This window comes from Schistocerca gregaria, chromosome 3, assembly GCF_023897955.1.
Source record: "Schistocerca gregaria isolate iqSchGreg1 chromosome 3, iqSchGreg1.2, whole genome shotgun sequence".
In the NCBI taxonomy this organism is placed as follows: Eukaryota; Metazoa; Arthropoda; class Insecta; order Orthoptera; family Acrididae; genus Schistocerca; species Schistocerca gregaria.
Window position 1 is genome coordinate 833,849,121 of NC_064922.1, and position 26,640 is coordinate 833,875,760.

Here is a 26,640-nt window from a genome sequence, read left to right on the forward strand (position 1 = left end):
ATCGGCGAGGACCATTCGCAACCGTCTCCATGAAGCTGGGCTACGGTCCCGCACACCGTTAGGCCGTCTTCCGCTCACGCCCCAACAACGTGCAGCCCGCCTCCAGTGGTGTCGCGACAGGCACGAATGGAGACGTGTCGTCTTCAGTGATGAGAGTCGCTTCTGCCTTGGTGCCAATGATGGTCGTATGCGTGTTTGGCGCCTTGCAGGTGAGCGCCACAATCAGGACCTCATACGACCGAGGCACAAAGGGCCAACACCCGGCACCATGGTGTGGGGAGCGATCTCCTACACTGGCCGTACACCTCTGGTGATCGTCGAGGGGACACTGAATAGTGCACGGTACATCCAAACCGTCATCGAACCCATCGTTCTACCATTCCTAGACCGGCAAGGGAACTTGCTGTTCCAACAGGACAATGTACGTCCGCATGTATCCCGTGCCGCCCAACGTGCTCTAGAAGGTGTAAGTCAACTACCCTGGCCAGCAAGATCTGCGGATCTGTCCCCCATTGAGCATGTTTGGGACTGGATGAAGCGTCGTCTCACGCCGTCTACACATCCGGCACGAACGCTGGTCCAACTGAGGTGCCAAGTGGAAATGGCATGGCAAGCCGTTCCACAGGACTACATCCAGCATCTCTACGATCGTCTCCATGGGAGAATAGCAGCCTGCATTGCTGCGAAAGGTGGATATACACCGTACTAGTTCCGACATTGTGCATGCTCTGTTGCCTGTGTCTATGTGCCTGTGATTCTGTCAGTGTGATCATGTGATGTATCTGACCCCAGGAATGTGTCAATAAAGTTTCCCCGTCCTGGGACAATGAATTCACGGTGTTCTTATTTCAATTTCCAGGAGTGTATGTACAGGGTGGTGATTAGGTTGAGCGGTTAGAGTGTTCGTTGTACTTCCATTGATTAGGTTTCAGCAGTGCTATAACTGTCGTGTAACTCCTTGATATTCGAATCAATAAGTGTGTAATGACTGCCTTTGATTTTAGATGACAGAGACCATTCCTCTTGCCAGTCCGAGAAGAATTGCTTTCTGAGCATGGTATCTCGTCTGTGAGAGGGAGGGAGTTTACAATGTTTAATAGTTGTATGCACCCATGGCTGGTTTGCTAGGGTGTCTACTTCATTTTCAGGTATACCAGGCTGCTCTTTCATGCAGACCATCACGGTGTTACGACAGTTCCCCTGCACCCGAAACACAAGATCGACAACTGCTGCAACTATGGGGCTGGTACAACTAGTTTGATCGTTTCTAATCAACTATTGGCCTGACATACTATTTATGATGACTATTGTCTTGGCTGTGGTCGTCTGTGACAATAGCAGTGGTTCCAAAATTGCAACCATCTCGGCTGTCGCAATAGTAGTGTGTGTAACCAACTTCTAAAGGCCTTGCTTTTTGCTTCACGGTGCCCAATAAACATTACCAACCAGACCTGGACCCATGTGTCTACACCACGTAAGTATCGTGATAGTGAGACAGGAATTCCATTGCCGTTGCGTTTGTTGCCTTTAACACGATGAACTGTTATAGGCGAAATTATCTATCTGTCTATCGAATTTTGTTCGTTAAAAAAGACGTGTAGAGTCATATCTGGAAGGTAGTCATGAATACCACCACAAATATGATCCAGTACTACTTCCTTTTGTGTTTAGTTCACTGGATGACAGAATAAAGCTATAAAGACTTGCTTCTGGAAATAAATAAATACGGGATCAACGTGGGCGCCGCTGTCTGCTCCGGTATGGGTTTCACAGACGAAGAGAGATGTCTTTCAGGAGCTCTTTGTTTGTAGAACACAAGTTATTTTTTATAGAGGTAACTTTCGTTCTCCAAGCATGTCATAGCACGTGAGCATGAATAGATATCCTTAACTCTACAACAAACTGACGTCAGCAATATAAGCTACTAATTATGTACATAGGTGCGTTTATCCTTCTTGCCACTATCAATCGTAAGTTATGGCAAACTACGATTTGGATCGTATTTTGTTATTAGAGTCCGCAGAATTTGAGGTTACGGGAATGACAGTGAAACTATTACATTATTTATTTTGCCTTGCAGACACTAACTGACTTAATACATCGCCTGGCTAAGTTTTCTAACTACTTTTCTTGAAGCTAGTTGTGAAACTCCCTGTGTGTGAAACATTACCCTGACCCAGAAAACCAATTAAGAGCCGGACACAGCTTTAAGACCTAAGTTACAAATTGGTGTACACAACTTCAATGAATAATGCAAATTTATTAAAAGCCATAAAGTGGTGGTTTTCACAGATAAATTATTTAACGTGTATCGTTGGATTTTGAAACAAACAATTTTCTGATTGACAAAGTAATTTATTCAGTACAAATGTAATTATTCACAGATATCAAGAATTGACTGTGAAGTGCTTTACAAATTGTTTACGAAAACTCTGATGGAAAAGTTGATTTGCACAGTTACTTGAATCAACAAGAAATTTGCTCTAAAATCATGTTATTCAAAAACGAAAAACAGGGACTGTTGACCAAATGGTAACTGAAAAACTCATACATTCACCACATCAGTGCTGGACCTTAGGCAGCTGTTCTTACTGATTTTAACAAGTTCATAGCAATTAAATTACCTATCTCGCTTGTGCTACTAACTGTGGCCACTGTAATTATTCAGCGATAACCATGCAGAACGGTGCCGTTGTGCAAATGGTTCTGCGGTAGAGGCTGTGCGTCACGTCTTTGTCGCAACAACTCTGGAGCCCACACGTCGCCTAAGAAGTGCGCTACTGTCTTTGTCCAGTGTACATAGCTGATATGCTTAACGATATACACAGTTCCACATCCCCAAATGAACTCTCAAAATGCGCTTATTAGCGCATCAGATTTGTTATGGGAAGCTGGACTGCTTTTCGTACAGGACTCTCGCTAGAACGTTCTGCCCTCTTCCACCTTTAGACATTGACTTTTCAATATTTTTATAGACTCTTGTACCTGGCTATTTCTTTCCGACAAACCCATACGTGCCCTCCAATAGTGAAAATTGCGTATATAACCACCTAATAGTTGGATTCATTCGAGCACGCAAAATCCCGGTAAGAAAGCTTGTCGCTATAAAACTCCAATTACTGTACCCAACACCTTACTGTATTTAACATCCTGCCGCTGCCGCTCCGTCTCTGCGAGGTTACTGACAAATTTACTAATGTCGCGTTTTCTGCTCAGCAACTAGCTCGCACCATAGGCCCGCTGAAATTATAAAGCTTTTCATGAAGCCAGGACTTCATTTACGGCAAACCATGTTTCTTTTTCAAAACTGTAAGATGCTTATCGTCTAAGGGCTCTATGAAAAACACGAGAAAGTCCCTCTCTCCTGCTGCTAGAGTCGCCCCCTATCCTCAGTTGAGCCGCCTCCCAGGCTCCCATTGCAAAATGCACAGTAGTCTGTTACCCGCATTGGTGTTCCCCGGCATCCCAACTTCTGTCAAAACAAACACCTGAGGTTCCACCCTTGGCTGACAGCAAAACGGCACTTTTTTCTCTGTATTCGCTGCCTTGCTTGTCCCAAATTCAGCACATGTCACAGTCTAGTACCATGCCAAATGAATGAAAATGAAACTCGAAAGGTCTCTGTATGAACAGTCATTGTGATTCAGTATAAGTTACTAAAACATTGCTATTGGATTCCGCTCCATTGTCATCCTCTAATTACTGAATATATTTCACATAAACTGAAACATGCACGCAAAATCGCCTGCCGCATTTCAAAGTAATAATTTCAATGTGTGGCTACGGTTAAGGGCCAATTAGTATGATCTCTATTCTTATCTAAGCAACTTCCATGACAAATTGTGAAGACACTGTACTCACCGCTGCACATAGTGGGCTTCAAATCTCCGAATGACGTCCCATTTAAATTTTCAGTGGTTTTCTTAAGGGGAGTGCTGGTATGGTTCCTATGTAAATAAACTAGGTAGAATACACTGAAAGACTTGTGGAGTGTGTTCTGTCTCCAATAGTCTCGTTGTCGACGATACGTTAAATCCCACCTCTTGTTTCTGATTTATGAGCACCAGAAATCTAATTTAAGGCAGGTGTTCAGTAGAAGGAGAAATGAAGGCAATGTTAGCTGGGCTTGTGTAGCAGAATCTGAGGCTTCTGTCCTTTCATCACCTACAGCAGAGCACCAGCAAGCTTTATAATTTCCCATGCTACTCGCCTCTGTTTGATTCGAATATTCCCTGCATGTGATACATCATTACGAATTTCACCAGGCCTTCTGCTACAGTTTTACCCTCCTATACAAGCCACTGGGTACCTGAGGGGTACGTTAACAAATTACGGTATTTTACTTTAGTATTTTCTGCCATGTATGAAACGAATGACATAACCAGAAAAAAACATTAATAACATCCCTATAGTTTTATACAGCGGATGTTGATAATGCTATAGTTTCTTAACTAAAAGCATGGCAATTTGGAAAGTTTTCAATTGAGTCAGAATGGTATTTACTTAGATCATAATCCTTACAGCATTACGCGTCTCTGCGATTCAGAAAATCTGCTTCCACATAGAAAAAGCATCCAAGTTTGACTGTGATATACTGCGTAGATTGAAACTTAATATTTGCGTTGTGCCTCCTGCAGAAAATGTTCTTCGTTTTACTCAGTTTTATAAAACTACTGAAACTATAGATACGACTCCTTTGCCTGAGCTTCAGTCTTTCCCATTTTTTATTACTTAATGCTTAGCAAACATATCTTTTTCCAGGTTAACTTTTCACAACGTGATAAGGGATTCATAATTTGGTCAAAATCTTAAGACCGTTTCTGCGTTGCCATATGTAAAGAAGAACTCGTACTTGATTTACTGAAATTGACAGTCAGTTTGTAAATGGCTTTTGTTTCTTGACCGTGTTGCGGGCGCAACAGAAATACTGAAACGTCTTCCCTGAACTTTTACTGTCGAGATAAGAGAATATAGTCTCCACAAAGTTTTCCCATCGTTAAATAATCAGCTCAGTTTTGCTCTTTGTCCTAAATTCATCAAGGAGAATTCCCTAACAACCTTGTTTACGCACTAGTCTTTTTCATATAAACTACGCATGAATTCTGTTTTTTGTAATATTTAAACTGAGCTTGTAGGAATTAATATTTCTACGAAGTGACAATAACACCCTATACCACTAAAATTTCATTCAATTTTATTTTACAAAACAGAAACTACATCATTAGTGAAGCGAACAATGATTATGCAAATCCACATTTAAATTAAAATTAATCAAGGGCATTATTTCATTGCCTAACTCGCTCTCTGTTCAAACTGCAAATAAATTTCATTTTCATTACTCGAATACACCAGTACATTCGTGGCAATATACCGTCTCATTTCAGTTTGACGCAACGAAATCAAGACTCCTGAGAAAGCGCGAACTGTAGCTCGTATCCAGATATACAACTTACACGCCGGGCCGTGGGCTTTCTGCTGATTAGGCTGAAATAAGGAATAGACATACACCCTTTTTGTCGGCGCCTATACAGCCACCAGTTGGAAGATCTTCCTAAACGCCCTTTTGACTGCTTTTCACTCCACTAACGAAAGTAGTTTTGTTCTCCAGCTCATATTATACTTCTTCATGCCCGTAGACCGTTCCCAAACGTGCACACTGCGCGCTGCCTCTATTACATGGATGATTGGGGGATATCGAGTGCTCTGATTGTGAAATGATTTACTGCGATTGGCCATTTAGAATAGATCTACCACTGAAGAAGAAACCGAATTATCTGGGAAGTACTGTGGCTCTATAAAATTATGCATAGCTAAAAGTACTTCCTCGGATACGCTTATACCTGGTGCAAAGCAGGGAAACCAGTACTGGCGTTAATAACGTCGAGAATGAACCTTTCCAAACACGTTTCTATTAGCACTATTGATAAGGCGCAAGATATCGTAACTTGCCGTAAAAATTATAAAATCAACGATACTGCTCATATTATGCCGTTTTTTTACCACGAAGATCTTACACATTCATACTCATTAATAATCTTTTCTTGGTTACAGACCATTTTAATTGACGGATCACCCAGTCTCCCTAAAAACCTGAGTGTTGATAGTGAAACAGTACCATCACGAAACACAAACTTCTAACGAGTGGAAACTTACTTGAGAGACGTGCAAAGTTGATACACAGCGCAACCGTAAACACCAATGGATGGCGCTACGTCACCAGCTATATTTATTCGATGATGATAGAGCAGCCATTGAATTAATGCACCGTGACAACAGAATACTGCATGATAGTAGTGCAGCTCCCGGGATCTCTTGGGAGCATTAAACCTCAAATTTTCTTGACTAACAGACACGTCGTTTTAAGTTTTCTGTCAAGTGTTCCGTTATAACGCAATCGCCCAGAAAATTCTTTAAAAAAATACTCTGTTTCAAATTCTGAAGGTGACAGGGATCAAATACAGGGAGTGAAAGCCTATTTACAATTTGTACAGAAACCAAATGACAGTTATAAGAGTCGAGGGGCATAAAAGGGAATCAGTAGTTGGGAAGAGAGTGAGGCAGGTTTGTAGCCTATCCTCGATGTTATTAAATCTGTATATTGAGCGAACAGTAAAGCAAACAACAGAAAAATTTGGAGTAGGAATTAAAATCCATGGAGAAGAAATAAAAACTTTGAGGTTTGCCGAAGACATTGTAATTCTCTCAGAGACAGCAAAGGACATGGAAAAGCAGTTGAACAGAACGGACAGTGTCTTGAAAGAAGGATATAAGATGAACATCAATATAAGCAAAACGAGAATAATGGAATGTAGTCGAAATAAATCAGGTGATCCTGAGGAAATTAGATTAGGAAAAGAGACACTAAAAGTAGTAGATGAGTGTTGCTATTCGGGGAGAAAAATAAGTGATGACGGTCGAAATAGAGAGGATATAAAATGTTGACTGGCAATGGCGAATAAAGCGTTTCTGAAGAACAGAAATTTGTTAACATCGAGTATCGATTTAAGTGTCAGGGAGTCTTTTCTGAAAGTATTTGTATGAAGTGTAGCATTGCATGGAAGCGAGGCATGGACGATAAATTAATAATTAGACAGGAAGAGAATAGAAGCTTTCGAAATGTGGTGCCAGAGAAGAATACTGAAGATTAGATGGGTACATCACATAACTAATGAGGCAGCATAAAGTAGCATGGAGAGCTGCATCAAACAAGTCACTGATTGAAGACAACAACAACAAAACAGTAGCACCTCCATTTATAACCATTCTTGAATATTCAGTAGCCACGATTGTTAAATATTTGTAGCTCTGGAACTTAACGAAGTTTCTTCTGGATCCACGTTATTCCTCAATTTCTCCAACACTTCATAGAACGCTCGAAACACAGGATGCAAGAAAAACGTACGGCAAAAATTCAGGAATAATTCCTCACACATAGAGGAATAAAATGGGTTACATGGACATGAGCCCGGAAACGTATTGTTTCCATGTTACAGATCATTTTCTACTTCTCTTCATAACTACATTAATCATAGGAAACGTGCACAAACAAAAGGACCAGTATTGCATTAAACATTTTCTTACATGAAGTGTTCGAATCACCCTCTTGATTACATTTGATTATAGTGTACAGTAAATTGTAATTCTTAGGTTTTGCAAGTGTTGTAGTTGGAATGGAACGAAAGTAGTGTTAACATGTGGCTAATTTCACTGCTTCTGCTGACACGCGACAATCCTCACCGCTCTCCTCCGAGGAGTGTTGAATAAATAACGCAGCGCTTTTTTGTCAGCCAATTTATCTGAAAAATGTGTTATTTGCTGTGGGTCATTGGTAGGATATTCCTGCTTCAGTCCCTATAGTTTGATGAAGTTTCTATAGGTGGCGACGCTATGCGTAGATTCAATATAGCGTCTGGAATGGAGGTGCGCTCCAACCAGTGAGCTGTCACTGAGTTTCTTTTGTCGGAGAACCAGAGCTTCACAGATATTCACAGGAGATTACACAAAGTCTATGGGGACGTGGCAGTGAACAAAAGCACGGTGAGTGGTCGGACGAGCCGTCTGTCACCGCCTCAGTGTCTCACAAACCTCCCCGATCTCCCATGTGGCGACCCGTTGCACGCAGCTGTGACTCCTGCAATGCTGGAACGTGCGGACACTCTCAAAGATGGTGGCAGACGGATGACAATCAAACTCCTCGCCACACAACTGGCCGTCTGTGTTGGTGGCGCTGACACACTCGTCCACCAGTTGGGGGAATTGACAAGTGTGGTCATCGTAGCCTAAGAGAAGATTATAAAGAGTAACGAAGTACCATCCGAACGGAATTGCTTGCACGTTACGAGGCTGAGCATGACAATTTTTTGTCCAACATTGTCACAGGCGATGAAACACGGGTTCTTCACTTCGAACCAGACACATAACGGCAACCCATGGAGTAGCGCCACTCCTGGCACTCCTGGCCCCTTAAGAAATAATTCAAAGTCTGACCCTCAGGTGGTAAAATCATGGCGGCGGTCTATTGTGCCTCTGAAGCGGTTATTCTGTTTGCTGACTGCTCTTATGATGCAACGATCAATTCTGTAGTGTATTATATTACATGTACATCTACATCCACACACATAATCCGCAAGGAAACGTACGGTGCGTGGCGGAGGATAGGTTTCTTGCTCCTTTCGCAAACAAGCTGAGGGAAAACGGCTGTCTATATACCTCCATATGAGCCCTAATTTCTCGTGTCTTATCTTTGTGGTCACCGCTCGCATTGTGTGCTGGCTGACAAGTTCTTTTTCTCTGTGTTTTCCATGATTAACGTGTCGAACAATTGTAGAAACTGAGCTCTAACATGTAAATAAAGCGTTTCCGGACCCTTTTCTGCCTCTGTGAGAGATGTTTCCTGAAAGTTTGTCCACACCTTTTTGTTATACCCTGTGTATAAAGACCTTGAACATTATTTTGCGTCATCCTCTACTTGGTAAATGGACGGCCCTATTCCATTCGCGAAGTTTTGTCCTCGCAGACAAACAACACAACAACACAAGAACTTAGCGGATGTAACAATGCGGCCATGCTCTAGAGACACAATAATTCGTCATTCAGACATTTTTGACCACGTTGGTAGCGTATTTGACACGTAGCCGCTGGGTCATGTGATGATGGATTGTTTCGACAGACTTCTATCAACTCATCGCAGACTGTGTGAGAGCTGTTCCCCTTCAAATAGAAAGAATGAAATTACTGCACAGTGCTCCAACCCGTCAATGCGCAGCGCCATTACGTTTAATGGCACTTAACTGTGAAGCAGTACAATAGACAATATCTACTTGCACACAAACAAGAGATTAATTTCGTATTTTACCGTTCCGAACTGATGGTTAAAACGTTAGGACAGCAAATCGTAATCATTATCTGGCAAGAAGACGCTGCTGGTAGTATATCTACATTTAAATTTATATAGTTACTCTGCAATTCGAATTTAGGTATCTGGCAGAGGGTTTATCGAACCATCTTCTGACTATTTCTCTTCCGTTCCACTTTCGAATAGCACTTAGGATAAATGAACACTGAAATATATCCGTTAGAGCTCTGATTATTTTATTACGATAATGATTTCTCCCTATGTAGGACGCCGTGAATAAAATATTTTCGAATTTAGAGATTTGAACTTTTTGGATGTCCTCCATCAGTACTACATGGTATGGATATGGCGGACTCTTTAGTAGACAATTAAATTTTCTAAGTGTTCTGCCGATAAAAAGCAATCTTTCGTTCGCCTTCCCCGCAACATTATCTATATAGTTGTTCCAATTTAATTTGTGCCCAATTGTAGTTCTTACGCATATACATGAATTGACAGCCTTTAGTTTTATCTTTTTTTAGTGTAACCGAACTTTAACATATTTCTTTTGGTACTCACGTGCACGACCTCGTAGTTTTCGTTATTTAGAGTCTATCGCCACTTTTCACACAATGCTGATATACTGTCCAAATCATTTTGCAATTTGTTTTGATCTTCTGTTCACTTACCTAGACGGTAAATGAGAGCATCATCTGCAAACAATCAAAGGCGGCTGCTCGTTTGTCTCCTAAATCTTTTCTGCAGATTAAGAACAGGCGAGTGCCTATAACACTTCCTTGTGGAACACCAGATATCACTTCTGCTTTATTTGATGACTATATGTCAGTTTGTATGAACTGTGACCATCCTGACAGCAAATCGCGGATCCAGTCGGACTACTGAAACGATACTCTATAGGCACGCAGTTTGATTAGACCTAGAAATATGGAATCAAATTGAGATCCTCGGTCTGTAGTACTCCATACCACGTCGAATTATGAGCCTGTTGTGTTTCACAAGAACGATATATTCTGAATCCGTACTGACCATGTGTCAGCAGACCGTTTTCTTCGAGGTATTCATAATGTTCCAACACACCATATGATCATGAATGGTACGGCAAATCGCCGCCAATGATACGGGTCTGTAATTCATCGAATTCATTCCTTCTTGAGTTTTGGTGTGACCTGTGCAACTTTCCAGCCTTTAGGGATCGGATATTTCCTCGAACGTGCGGTTCTCTGTAATTTCTAAGTGTGAACCTATTGTATCAGTATACTCTGAAAGGAATCTGACTGGTTTACAATCTGGTCCGGAGGCCTTGTATTTATTAAGTGATTTATGCTGCTTCGCTACATCAAGGATATCTGCTTCGAAGTTACTCATTACTCATGTTGGCAGCTATTCTTGATTCGAATTCTGGAATATATCCTTAGTCTTCTTTTGTGAAGGAACTTCAGAAAATCATGTTTGGTGACTCCACTTTAGTGGTGCTGTTATGTGTAACATCACCATTGCTAGTGCACAGTGAATTTATTGATTGTGTCTTGCCGCTGGTGTACTTTACGTACGACCAGATTCCCTTTGGATTGTCTACGAGATTTCGAAAGAAAGTTTGGTTGTGGACGCTATTAAAAGCCTCCGACTTTGAAATACGCCACATATTTCCAGCTTCAGTGAAACATCGCCAGTCTTGGAGATTTTTGTGATCTTTTAAAATTAGCATGTGTAACGTAACCGTTAGCGATAAAAAAAATATACCGAAGTTAGCCGCGCATCGTCGAATCCGACAGAAAAGTGGCTGTCAAAAGTAGGCTATTGCCAATAATTTAGTCCACCACCGACATTCAGTTCAAAGATTTTAATTGCACTTTGATCGGTTAATTAACTACTGTTTATGGCCAAATAGAGTGTCACCTGTTAGAACTACAGTATAGAAGACTGGATAGCCACACATTACACTCGACGGATGTCTGATATTGTGACTGGTCGAGTGCAGTAATCTAAAACTGATGTGATTATTGACAACAGTTTTCGTGTAGCAGACACGTATAATTCACAGCCACTGATAAGGCTCTCAAATCACTGTGCAATAAGTCTAAAATTCGTAATGATATGAAAACGATGTGCACAGTAGCTAACTATTGGAAGTAACATTGTTCGTGTGCTGATCCTATAGCCACAGCGAGCACTATTGATGTTTGACACAGTCGATTATACTGATTTCACATTCACCATCCAATTAACCGTTTACAACAGTCACTGAATTAATAAATAAACTCCCTCACATGAAGTCTAGAGGCCGCAGCTCGTTGTCGTGCGGTTGCGTTCTCGCTTCCAGCGCCCGGGTTCCCGGGTTCGATTACCGACGTGGTCAGGGATTTTCTCTGCCTCGTGATGACTGGGTGTTGTGTGATGTCCTTAGGTTAGTTAGGTTTAAGTAGTTCTAAGTTCTAGGGGACTGATGACCATAGATTTTAAGTCCCATAGTGCTCAGAGCCATTTAGTGATCAGGTATGTATTTAAAAATGAACAATGACAACGAAATCTAAAATTACTGATGTTTTGTAATTAGCACGGTTTTTAAACACAGTACTTTGGTCACTAAATCCTGACACCCAAAGGAATGTAATTGATAATAAAGCTATGTTTGTTAAGCCCTAAGTCAATAGGTGGAATTTTAGGTGCCTTGCATACGTTGTATAAATGACAATATTAAAAATAACACAAAATTTGCAGAAGAAAAATAACTAATTTTGAGGTGAAGAAAAATGTAACTGCTGGAGAGGTATCACCTGCATTGTCACAGATGCTTTCGCCATTGCTTCTGCAACAGTGTTCTAACGTGTTTAATGTACCATGGGGAATCAGTACAATTTCCTTATTAATTTATTCGACATAAATCCCCCAACTTATATTGATACGAATCTTTGCATTTAAGCGACATTTGGTCTACACTCCTTTATGTACCAGGGGCGTTCAATAAGTAATGAAACTTTTTTTCGGTCATTATTGGTTGAAAAAATGCGAAATTTGCCGAGGGACATCGTGGAGTATTCCCGCTTCAGTCCCTATAATTTCGTGTGTAGTCACCAAAATGATATTTGTAACGGAGGTGTGTTCCATACAGAGCGCTGTCATTGAGTTTCTTCTGGTGGAAAACCAGAGCATCACAGACATTTCTAGGATCTTGCAGAATGTCTGTGAGGACCTAGCAGTGAAAAAAAGCACGGTGAGTTGTTGGGCGATGTGTCTGTCATCACCACAACAAGGTCGTACAAAGCTTCGCGATCTCTCTCGCATGCCAGTGCGCCTCACGCAAATGCGGCTCGTGCTGTGTTGGAATGTGCGGACACTCTCATTTGTGGTGATCAACGGATGACAATGAAACACCTCGCTGCCTCTGTTGGTAATGCTGACACACTCGTCCACCAGTTGGGGGAATTGACAAGTGTGGTCATCGTAGCCTAAGAGAAGATTATAAAGAGTAACGAAGTACCATCCGAACGGAATTGCTTGCACGTTACGAGGCTGAGCATGACAATTTTTTGTCCAACATTGTCACAGGCGATGAAACACGGGTTCTTCACTTCGAACCAGACACATAACGGCAACCCATGGAGTAGCGCCACTCCTGGCACTCCTGGCCCCTTAAGAAATAATTCAAAGTCTGACCCTCAGGTGGTAAAATCATGGCGGCGGTCTATTGTGCCTCTGAAGCGGTTATTCTGTTTGCTGACTGCTCTTATGATGCAACGATCAATTCTGTAGTGTATTATATTACATGTACATCTACATCCACACACATAATCCGCAAGGAAACGTACGGTGCGTGGCGGAGGATAGGTTTCTTGCTCCTTTCGCAAACAAGCTGAGGGAAAACGGCTGTCTATATACCTCCATATGAGCCCTAATTTCTCGTGTCTTATCTTTGTGGTCACCGCTCGCATTGTGTGCTGGCTGACAAGTTCTTTTTCTCTGTGTTTTCCATGATTAACGTGTCGAACAATTGTAGAAACTGAGCTCTAACATGTAAATAAAGCGTTTCCGGACCCTTTTCTGCCTCTGTGAGAGATGTTTCCTGAAAGTTTGTCCACACCTTTTTGTTATACCCTGTGTATAAAGACCTTGAACATTATTTTGCGTCATCCTCTACTTGGTAAATGGACGGCCCTATTCCATTCGCGAAGTTTTGTCCTCGCAGACAAACAACACAACAACACAAGAACTTAGCGGATGTAACAATGCGGCCATGCTCTAGAGACACAATAATTCGTCATTCAGACATTTTTGACCACGTTGGTAGCGTATTTGACACGTAGCCGCTGGGTCATGTGATGATGGATTGTTTCGACAGACTTCTATCAACTCATCGCAGACTGTGTGAGAGCTGTTCCCCTTCAAATAGAAAGAATGAAATTACTGCACAGTGCTCCAACCCGTCAATGCGCAGCGCCATTACGTTTAATGGCACTTAACTGTGAAGCAGTACAATAGACAATATCTACTTGCACACAAACAAGAGATTAATTTCGTATTTTACCGTTCCGAACTGATGGTTAAAACGTTAGGACAGCAAATCGTAATCATTATCTGGCAAGAAGACGCTGCTGGTAGTATATCTACATTTAAATTTATATAGTTACTCTGCAATTCGAATTTAGGTATCTGGCAGAGGGTTTATCGAACCATCTTCTGACTATTTCTCTTCCGTTCCACTTTCGAATAGCACTTAGGATAAATGAACACTGAAATATATCCGTTAGAGCTCTGATTATTTTATTACGATAATGATTTCTCCCTATGTAGGACGCCGTGAATAAAATATTTTCGAATTTAGAGATTTGAACTTTTTGGATGTCCTCCATCAGTACTACATGGTATGGATATGGCGGACTCTTTAGTAGACAATTAAATTTTCTAAGTGTTCTGCCGATAAAAAGCAATCTTTCGTTCGCCTTCCCCGCAACATTATCTATATAGTTGTTCCAATTTAATTTGTGCCCAATTGTAGTTCTTACGCATATACATGAATTGACAGCCTTTAGTTTTATCTTTTTTTAGTGTAACCGAACTTTAACATATTTCTTTTGGTACTCACGTGCACGACCTCGTAGTTTTCGTTATTTAGAGTCTATCGCCACTTTTCACACAATGCTGATATACTGTCCAAATCATTTTGCAATTTGTTTTGATCTTCTGTTCACTTACCTAGACGGTAAATGAGAGCATCATCTGCAAACAATCAAAGGCGGCTGCTCGTTTGTCTCCTAAATCTTTTCTGCAGATTAAGAACAGGCGAGTGCCTATAACACTTCCTTGTGGAACACCAGATATCACTTCTGCTTTATTTGATGACTATATGTCAGTTTGTATGAACTGTGACCATCCTGACAGCAAATCGCGGATCCAGTCGGACTACTGAAACGATACTCTATAGGCACGCAGTTTGATTAGACCTAGAAATATGGAATCAAATTGAGATCCTCGGTCTGTAGTACTCCATACCACGTCGAATTATGAGCCTGTTGTGTTTCACAAGAACGATATATTCTGAATCCGTACTGACCATGTGTCAGCAGACCGTTTTCTTCGAGGTATTCATAATGTTCCAACACACCATATGATCATGAATGGTACGGCAAATCGCCGCCAATGATACGGGTCTGTAATTCATCGAATTCATTCCTTCTTGAGTTTTGGTGTGACCTGTGCAACTTTCCAGCCTTTAGGGATCGGATATTTCCTCGAACGTGCGGTTCTCTGTAATTTCTAAGTGTGAACCTATTGTATCAGTATACTCTGAAAGGAATCTGACTGGTTTACAATCTGGTCCGGAGGCCTTGTATTTATTAAGTGATTTATGCTGCTTCGCTACATCAAGGATATCTGCTTCGAAGTTACTCATTACTCATGTTGGCAGCTATTCTTGATTCGAATTCTGGAATATATCCTTAGTCTTCTTTTGTGAAGGAACTTCAGAAAATCATGTTTGGTGACTCCACTTTAGTGGTGCTGTTATGTGTAACATCACCATTGCTAGTGCACAGTGAATTTATTGATTGTGTCTTGCCGCTGGTGTACTTTACGTACGACCAGATTCCCTTTGGATTGTCTACGAGATTTCGAAAGAAAGTTTGGTTGTGGACGCTATTAAAAGCCTCCGACTTTGAAATACGCCACATATTTCCAGCTTCAGTGAAACATCGCCAGTCTTGGAGATTTTTGTGATCTTTTAAAATTAGCATGTGTAACGTAACCGTTAGCGATAAAAAAAATATACCGAAGTTAGCCGCGCATCGTCGAATCCGACAGAAAAGTGGCTGTCAAAAGTAGGCTATTGCCAATAATTTAGTCCACCACCGACATTCAGTTCAAAGATTTTAATTGCACTTTGATCGGTTAATTAACTACTGTTTATGGCCAAATAGAGTGTCACCTGTTAGAACTACAGTATAGAAGACTGGATAGCCACACATTACACTCGACGGATGTCTGATATTGTGACTGGTCGAGTGCAGTAATCTAAAACTGATGTGATTATTGACAACAGTTTTCGTGTAGCAGACACGTATAATTCACAGCCACTGATAAGGCTCTCAAATCACTGTGCAATAAGTCTAAAATTCGTAATGATATGAAAACGATGTGCACAGTAGCTAACTATTGGAAGTAACATTGTTCGTGTGCTGATCCTATAGCCACAGCGAGCACTATTGATGTTTGACACAGTCGATTATACTGATTTCACATTCACCATCCAATTAACCGTTTACAACAGTCACTGAATTAATAAATAAACTCCCTCACATGAAGTCTAGAGGCCGCAGCTCGTTGTCGTGCGGTTGCGTTCTCGCTTCCAGCGCCCGGGTTCCCGGGTTCGATTACCGACGTGGTCAGGGATTTTCTCTGCCTCGTGATGACTGGGTGTTGTGTGATGTCCTTAGGTTAGTTAGGTTTAAGTAGTTCTAAGTTCTAGGGGACTGATGACCATAGATTTTAAGTCCCATAGTGCTCAGAGCCATTTAGTGATCAGGTATGTATTTAAAAATGAACAATGACAACGAAATCTAAAATTACTGATGTTTTGTAATTAGCACGGTTTTTAAACACAGTACTTTGGTCACTAAATCCTGACACCCAAAGGAATGTAATTGATAATAAAGCTATGTTTGTTAAGCCCTAAGTCAATAGGTGGAATTTTAGGTGCCTTGCATACGTTGTATAAATGACAATATTAAAAATAACACAAAATTTGCAGAAGAAAAATAACTAATTTTGAGGTGAAGAAAAATGTAACTGCTGGAGAGGTATCACCTGCATTGTCACAGATGCTTTCGCCATTGCTTCTGCAACAGTGTTCTAACGTGTTTAATGTACCATGGGGAATCAGTACAATTTCCTTATTAATTTATTCGACATAAATCCCCCAACTTATATTGATACGAATCTTTGCATTTAAGCGACATTTGGTCTACACTCCTTTATGTACCAGGGGCGTTCAATAAGTAATGAAACTTTTTTTCGGTCATTATTGGTTGAAAAAATGCGAAATTTGCCGAGGGACATCGTGGAGTATTCCCGCTTCAGTCCCTATAATTTCGTGTGTAGTCACCAAAATGATATTTGTAACGGAGGTGTGTTCCATACAGAGCGCTGTCATTGAGTTTCTTCTGGTGGAAAACCAGAGCATCACAGACATTTCTAGGATCTTGCAGAATGTCTGTGAGGACCTAGCAGTGAAAAAAAGCACGGTGAGTTGTTGGGCGATGTGTCTGTCATCACCACAACAAGGTCGTACAAAGCTTCGCGATCTCTCTCGCATGCCAGTGCGCCTCACGCAAATGCGGCTCGTGCTGTGTTGGAATGTGCGGACACTCTCATTTGTGGTGATCAACGGATGACAATGAAACACCTCGCTGCCTCTGTTGGTAATGCTGACACACTCTTCCACCAGGTGGGCTACTCAGAGATGTGTACCTGATAGAGTGTTGCACCTCCCGACTTCCATATGTTTCACGTGGGGATGGATACACTGCGCGGGAAGCGGTACGTGGATGGTGAGGAGGTTACCGATGCAGAAAGACGCTGCCTCCAACGTCAACCTATAGAATGGTGCCATGTGGGCATACAGGTCCTGCTAGAAAGGTGGCTTAAGGTTGTCGCTTTGAACGAAGATTATGTTGAGAATTAGGAGTTCGTAGCGGACAGAGTGGGAAGCGATATGGCGTATTGGAATGCTGAATGAAACCAACGTGTCCTCGAAAAAAATATGTCCCGTTGCTTTTGAACGCCCCTCGTAGTTTAGAAGGAGTGAAGACGTAGAGTCATACGTTGATCTCATTTGGAAAAACGAATCCGCTGAGGCCACTGATGCCGGTCTCTCGCTACCTGCTGCAGCTGACGGGCCGACCTCTCCCGTGTCCTCAGGTCCGCCGAATGGGCCGACATGGACGCGCCGCTGCACCCGCCGCCACCGCACGCCTACAACTTCCGCGTTGGCATCTACGGCTGGCGCAAGCGCTGCCTCTACCTGCTCATCCTCGGCCTGCTCGTCATGGTCATCGTCAACCTCGCGCTTACGCTCTGGGTGCTCAAGGTCATGGAGTTCTCCTCGGTGAGTAGCCGCCGGCGCCGCCCGCTGCTGCTTCCATGTTCTTTGCCATGTCCTCGCCTACACCTCCATTCTGCGAGGCTGTTTACGCTATGTAAATGGGAGGCAGCACTTCTGCTAACACTATTTCCTCCATTACTGCTTCCATTCATGAACAGAGAAAGTCTCAAGCGCAAGAAACAACGATGCATATGAATTTTTCACACATTCGCACTACGTGGCTCCGATGTCACCCACGCTAAAACATACATAGTAGTAGTAGTAGTAGTAGTTTTATTCACCCGTAGATCTCTTTTTACAAGGATATAGGACATGTCAAAGTATTTACAAGCTTAGATCAATTTACAATAAGCTAATTCGTATACACATATATTTACAGACTTCTAGTTAGAGACAATCATTAGATTTTACTCCTGGTATACAATAATTTATTTACAAATAACTCATTAAATAATGTAATGCCACACTATTCATTCATATTTCACTATCAGTCACTGCACACACTATACACACATTGTTTCATAACACTTCACTCACTACATACACACACACACACACACACACACACACACACACACACACACACACACACACACAGGTGATCCTTGGGCCATTTTCTGTACTGCAAGTTCCCATTTGCTATCCTGAAAAACTGAGTCAGCATCCCTTCATAATGAGTGAGATGTTGAGCTCAGAAAGAGGAAGAGGTGTTAGTATTGTGCTATGCATAGCTTGAGGGGAGAGTGTCTCTAGAAAGGAAAAAAGAAGAAAAATAATAAAGTGAAGGTGTTATGTGGAATATTGGATGTTTTATAATCATCATTATTATTATTATTTGTTTGTATAACATTTTTTTATCAAACCCCTACTCTGCTTTATCTAAGTAATCCTTCAATGTATAAAATGTATTGCATAACAGGTACTTTTTAGCTGCCTTCTTAAATAAGTGTATTTTTGAAATTTCTTTAATCTCTTTTGGTAATTTATTGTACAGTTTTATTCCTTGGTAGAAAATGCTGTTTTGAGTTTTATGTTTATTTTTTCTTGGTAAATGTAAGTTGAGTCTATCTCTTGTTGCATGGTCATGGACAGAGCTGTTTGTGCAGTAATTGCCAATGTTACTTTTGATGTGTACAACTGACTGGTAAATGTGTTCACATGGAGCAGTTAAAATTCCCAGTGTTTTGAACAGATCTTTACAATGAGCTCGAATACTATTTCTGGTTATTATTCTTATGGCTCTTTTCTGGAGTTTGAAAATTGTGTTCATATTTTGTGGATTTGTTCCCCAAAAAAGAATGCCATAGCTAAGAATTGAGTGTACATATGAATAATATGTAACTAAAAGACACTGCATGTTACACACAGATGATAGAATTCTAAGGGCATAACATGCTGATGACATTCTGTTTGCAAGTACCTTTGTGTGTTCGCACCACTTTAGCTGAGAGTCAATATTCATTCCTAGAAATTTTGCATTTGTTACACAGTCTATAGAGGTGCCATCTACATTTAATTTAACATTGTCATTTTTCCTCTTCAAACTGAAGTTCATGGCATTAGTTTTCTTTATGTTTAATGTCAATTTGTAGCTTATTGACCAATCATAAACTTCCTTGAGAGTTTCATTTGCTTTCTCGGTAAGGAGTTCTCTTGTTCTCTCAGTGACTATAATATTGCTGTCATCAGCGAAGAGAATTTTCTCACCATGAGTAACACTACTGGGAAAGTCATTGATGTATATCAGGAATAGTATTGGTCCTAATATGCTACCTTGTGGAACCCCTATATTAATATGTTTTGGTTCTGATAAGTATTTTACTAAATGTTTAGGTCTATTTGAAGTATGTGTTATCTCTACTCTTTGTACCCTATCTGTTAGGTATGATCGAAACCAGTCATTAGCTACCCCTCTTATTCCTAATGCTTCTAATTTATTTAATAGAATCTTGTGGTCGACTGTATCAAAAGCCTTAGAAAGATCCAAAAATATGCCTGTGACACACTCATCTTTATCAAGAGCATTAAGTACAACTTTTGTGAATTCTACTATGGCTGACTCCGTATTTTTGCCACTTCGAAAACCAAACTGTGATTTGCTTAAAAGATTGTATTTATTCAGATAATTCATTAATCTGTCTTTCATAATTGCTTCTATTATTTTTGAGAATGCTGACAGCAGGGAAATGGGCTGGTAATTTTCTATGTCTTCTGCATTACCTTTCTTAAGCAAAGGTACAACTCTTGCCTCTTTTAGCTGCTCTGGAAATGTCCCTGATGTGAAGGATTCATTTATTATATTTGTTAATGGGCCTTGTATAATCCCTATGCATTGTTTCAGTACACACATTGGTACATCATCTAAGCCTTCTGACTTTTTATTTTTTAGCTTTTGAACAGTTTTATTGACTTCATTCTCTGTGGTTGGAAGTAACATCATTGTATCTAGTGTAACAATTTTTGCAGGTGTTATATTTGTTTTAGGGAATTTTTGCTGTAACTTCTCTGCAATACTTGAAAAATGCTCGTTTACATAGTTTGCTAAGTGTTGTGGATCATTTATTACCTTATCCCCCTCCCTTAGCAGTATGTTATTCTGCGTTTGTTTGCCTCTCCCCGTTTCCTTTTTTATAACATTCCAGACTGCTTTGCTTTTATTCTCTGCATTATATATTATTTTGTCATTAAATGACTTTTTTGCAGCAATCAGCACCTTCCTATAAATCTTTTTGTATCTATGATAGAAATTTAAGAATTCTGGATCATTGTGAATCTTTTTCATGGAACTGAGGTGTTTAAGTGTTTGGGAGGACTTCTTAATACCTGCTGTTATCCATCTGTTTTTGTGAGATGTTGATACAGTCATGCATACTTTTGGAAATGCTGTTTCAAGGTTCAATTTAAACAATGTGGAGAATTTGGAGAATTTCATATTCACATTGGTTTCTTTATACACTTCATCCCAGCTTTGTTTTTCTAGTTCTTTTGAAAAATCTTTTATTTTGATTTCTGATAGATGTCGTTTATAGGCTTGTAGTTTAGGGAATGATTCGATGCCTGATTTTACTGTTGTTATTTGACAGAGATGGTCTGATAGTCCGAGGTCTTTTACAGCTACATCACATTTTTCCCTGTCTATATTTGTGGCCACATGGTCAATTACTGATGCAGTCATTGTAGTAACCCTTGTAACATCGCTGAGCAAAACCTTATGACCACTACCCAGAGTGAGACTGAATGGTGGTGTTGCGGACCAGTGACGTGGTAAGGAAGTTGGGGAGAATATCGGGTCATTCTTGTGACAATGTAGGCCACAAATGGAGAAATCTGCTGACTTAAATAACGTTGTGAAAGTATAGATTTCTGGGGTCTGTTGCTAGGTATCGTGCATCTCAGAAACGGCGAAGCTTGTCACTTGAAATTTCCCTCCAGACACTGAGATGTTAACACAAAAGTATTTTTATAGAAAATGGTGTTCCTTTCGATTCCATATGTAGTGAGCCTGCTCTCCTTAACTTCGCACTTCTGCATTAAATGAAGTTTGTTAATACTCTTATATTGATTTGCTTTTGGACGAGGTCCAGCTTGAGCAAAACACAATTTTATCTTTCCTTCTATTTCCCGCACACGTTTCTCTGAAGTTGCAGCACCACCACTGGGCTTTTATTGTCTACTCACTGAACAGCAAAAATGCCCTTTACTACACTCATACTCATAAATTAAGGATAGTTGCAGAATGTGGTGCCGCACAATGTCTCACAAAAACGTGATGACTGGGTGTTGTGTGATGTCCTTAGTAGTTCTAAGTTCTAGGGGACTGATGACCATAGATGTTAAGTCCCATAGTGCTCAGAGCCATTTGAACCATTTTTGTCACAAAAAACTGGCGCTAATAGCAAAGATACATAGGGAACACACACGACACAGATCTGTAAGTCCACGGTATTGGTGATAAGTTGAGAAACACATGTGGTACAAATCGCCTCTGTTTCCGGCGCATGTGCCCCTACATCAGTATGGGATTTGATCACCATGCACACGTACGCAGGCCGCACAACTGGTCGGCCTACTCTGTATCACGTGGTCGAGTAGTTACTGGGGTATAGCCTCCCATTCTTACACCAGTGCCTGTCAGAGAACCTGAAGTGTCTAAAGGTTTGAAGACGTGCAGCGCTACGCTGTCCGAGAGCAGCTCAGACGTGCTAGGTGAGTTTTAGGTCTGCAGAACAGGCAGGCCACTTCTTTCGCCTAACATCGTCTGTTTCAAGGTAATCTTCCACGATGGCAGCTCGGTGGAGCAGTGCGTTATCATGCATCAGGAGGAAGGTGGGACCCACTGCACCCCTGAAAAGGTGGGCATACTGGTGCAAAATGACGTCCCGATACACCTGACCTGTTACAGTTCCTCTGTCAAAGACATACAGAGTTGTACGTGCACCAAACATAATCCCACTCAAAACCATCAAACCACGACCTCCATACAGGTCTATTTCAAAGACATTAAGGGGTTGGTATGTGGTTCCTGGGTCACACTAGATGAAAACCCGGCGAGAATCACTGTTCAGGCTATACCTGGACTCGTCCGTGAACATAACCTGGGACCACTTTTCCAATAACCATGTACTGTGTTCTTGACACCAGGGTTAACGGGCTCTCCTCTGACCAGAGGTCAGCGGAATGCACCTTGCAGGTCTCCAGGTTATCAAACCATGTGTGGTCAGTCGTCCGTAGACTGTGTGTCTGGAGACAATTGTTCCAGTGGCTGCAGTAAGGTCCCGAGCAACGCTACCTGCAGTACTTTGTGGCCATCTGCAGACACTGATAATGAGATATCGGTCTTTTTATGGTGTTGTACATTGTGGCCGTCCCGTACTGTAGCTCCCGGACACGTTTCCTGTCTGCTGGAATCGTTCCCATAATCTGAGATCAGCCTTTGTGCCACACGAAGGCCCCGTGCTACGACCTGCTGTGTTTGACCAGCCTCTAGTCGCCCTTGTATTCTACCCCCCATAACGTCACCAGTATGTGTTCTTTGAGCGATTTTCAACACATTGTCACCATTTGCACGTCTGAAAACGTCTTCACACTTACTCGCTGCACCGTACTCTGACTTGCACCAACACACGCCTATGTATGTGGACTGCTACCAGCGCCTCTGTGCGACGACCGCAGGTCAAATTTACCACATAGTCATACCCCGAGGTGATGAGGCGATTTACACCCGCAAACCGACCACCAGAGCGTCGGTTTACCATTTATCAGCATTATCCTTTACGTATGAGCATGAGTGTAGTTCATATAAATTTCAAATTTTGAGACAGTATTTACAAATCTGAGAAACAAAGTTTTGTGTTTGTACTTGTTTCGTGGGTTTTCATGTCTTTAATTGCACTTGTTTTCTTTCACAATTTGGCATCTGGAACAATAATTCTGAAAGAAAAAATGCAATAAAAAAGTAAAAACCCAAGAAGACCTCATCATGTAACAACTAGATACAGGCCTGTACATAAAACTTCGTCGGGATAGTTTACGTCTATCGCCAAGAGACTGCCAGTTCAGTTTCTTCTGTATATCTGTGACACTCTTCAACAATCGAACAAACCTCCGACATCTCGTGCTGCCCTTTTATGCCTATGTTCAATATCCCCTCTTAGACCTGTTTGGAAAGTCCCCACACACTTGAGAAGTATTCCAGGATGCATCGCACGAGTAATTTGAAAGCAATTTCCTTTGTACATTGATTCCATTTCCCAGTACTCTACCAATGAATCAAAGTCCACCACCTGCATTAACCAAGATGGGCCTATGTGACCATTCCATTCAGTACGCCACAAACTATTACACACAAGTATGTGTATCAGTAGACCGATTCCAACTGTGACTCAGTGAAGTAGCACTCGTAGGATACTATTTTGTTTTCGTTTTGTGAAGCGCACAATTTTTAATTTTTGAACATTTAAAGTAAGCTGCCAATCTTGGCACCACTTTGAAATCTTACTAAGAAATGACTGAATATTTATGCAGCTTCTTTCAGACTAGTATAGACAACTGCCTGCGTCATCTACAAATGTCTGAGGTTACCATTAATTTTATCCACAAGGTCACTGATACACTCCATGAGCAGCAAAGGTTCTAACACACCTCCTGGAGCACACCCGAAGTTACTTCTACTTCTGTCGATGCGTGTCCATCAAAGATAACTTATTAGTCCTCCATCTCAAAAAACTGTCATTTCAGTGACATATTTCATAATCCATGCGAAGGTACAGTTGGTAACAAGCGCAGATGTTGTAGTGAGTCAAACGCTTAGTAGTCTAAATGCATTGTCTAGTAATCTGACAACACACTCACATTATTCGCAGATACATACCGACTGATACTGTTAAATCACAAACGTCTCCACACCCTACTCTTTGAAGAATCGAACTCTCATATTTAAAATAGCCCCAAACGATTAATTACTTTAAAAAATAGTTAATGTGTTAAATATTTCATTTTCAGTTTAGAAATCCTGTATGGTTGTAGATGAAAAACCCTAATTATATTGATTTTATTAGTATCTGATGTTTCAGCCACAGATTAATGTGAAAGTCACAGCCACAACACATACTTCGGAACTGTGTCTCGTACAGTCATATAATTTCCGTGCAATGATATAATTTTCCAGGTACGCACATTTTCATATGTGAGTAATATCTGCAAAAGTGCTGCAGATAGCGATAGCATTAAAGAAATCATACAATTAAACGTCATGCCCGATAGTGAAGTTTTACTGCATGAAAAGCGAAAATATAGTAAGCGATAGATTTTTTTCCTTCCACTGTTTCGTAGGGATGGCAGCGGCATAAAATTTCGAACAGTTTTTAGGTTATGTGTAGCGTTTGTTGGAAGTCTTAATTCTCTCAATCTCAAATACTGGATGTATATAATAATCTGCGTAATTTGCACGCCATTAGTTACCCTATCTCAAGATACATATAGTTCTTCACTGTACTACTTGGGTTATTCTGTCAAACCTTTAGCGTAGAGATTATACGTCTTTAAAAGCAATAATGCCAGTATTTTAAATTTTTAAGTCAGTCAATTAGTATATATATGCCGTGTGGCTAGGGCCTTCCGTCGGGTAGCCCGTTCGCCTGGTGCAAGTCTTTCGAGTTTACGCCACTTCGGTGACTTGCTTGTCGATGAGGATGAAATGATGATGAAAGACACACAATACCCAGTCATCACGAGGCAGGGAAAATCTCTGGCCCCGCCAGAAATCGAATCCGGGACTCCGTGCGCGGAAGGGAGAACGCTACTGCAAGACCACGAGCTGCGTACATTTAGTACATGGAACGGTTAGTATTTGTAGCTCTTATTCCCCAGTTGACCACTACAGGAAAAATGATACAAATCAGAGAAATACTCACCTAAGCAAAACCACTTTCATTTTAAAAATTCATTCTATTTGCTAAATGCAGGTCTCTCAGTGGGAACCCACTCTCATACACAGTAGCAGATATCCTAATCAATCACACTGAAAACAGAATTTATGAGAAATAATAGAAACAAATAATATAATGTATTACATGTGTACATATATTTAGGGCATTCGTATACCCCACAGACGAACCACAAGATTATAGAAAGTTTGCGGAGACGGATAAACAACAAGCACCACAACATTCAATTCATTACAGAGAAAGGAATAGAAGAGACAATACTTTACCTCACGAGAACGAATAACAGACACAGCTTCAACATTTTCAGAAAGGAAACATAGGCATGAAAATACACAACAAATGATCCATTCTCAAAAAATTGTAGCTGGCAGGCATGTGGTATACGGACTGTGCAGAACACCACTAATAAATATAACTATAAGGATAAACTATCCACCTCGTGTGTGGACATGTCGAGTACGCCGGAGGTTGAGGCGCAGAGGAAGCCGTACAATCAGAAAGAATATATGGAAACGTAGGTGTTCGGTTACTTTACTGCCTCATTTTGATCCTGTGGTTATATAGGTTACAAAGCCTATTAATACATTTAATGTACAATTTAAGTATGGGGATACATCTGTTGACACCTGTGTTATTAATTTTTTTTAGGGTTGACAGGTATAACATTAACGATGGAATTCTGTTTTTCTTGTACATTTACGACAAAGTAATTGCTTACAACGTAGAGCACAAGATACTTTATAAAACAAGAATTCAGTAAACAGAGTACATGACATCATTAAAGGTAAAATACTGACAAAAGGGTGCAAAATTAGAAACACTCCAGATATATCAACATATTACAGTACCATACAAGACACACTCGCACCAGAAAACACGTCTCTCAACACAGACACACCATCGAGCATCCTAAAATATCACAAACAGTCGTACATAAGATGAGTAATATCTTCAAAGCGAATGAAATTCATATGTCCTTGAAGACAAACAGCACAACACAAAGGGAGAAACTATAAGGAAAGGTAAAGATAAATAAAACAGAAGAGAACTATATTAATTAACATTCAATAGCTGAAACTCTTATTACATTAGGATGATTGCAAGAAATTTTAATATCTGGTAGAAAGAAAAATTATTATGTTGAAGAGTGAATACACCAACTGCACATATGGAGAACATTTAATTCAAGAAAATCACCACCATACTGCGACAAAAACAAACATTCCCTAGGAATAAAAGGAAGGGAA

The 26,640-nt window shown here is 40.8% G+C and overlaps 1 protein-coding gene across 1 annotated transcript in view; it reads left to right on the top strand.

Moving 5' to 3' along the window:
* Positions 1-26,640, top strand: part of LOC126355986 (delta-sarcoglycan) — a 390,788-nt gene that overhangs the window by 143,977 nt on the left and 220,171 nt on the right. Inside the window, exon 3 of the mRNA XM_050006604.1 lies at positions 17,765-17,951. Within this exon, the coding sequence (XP_049862561.1) occupies positions 17,765-17,951 (187 nt within the window). The remainder of the gene's footprint in view (positions 1-17,764; positions 17,952-26,640) is intronic.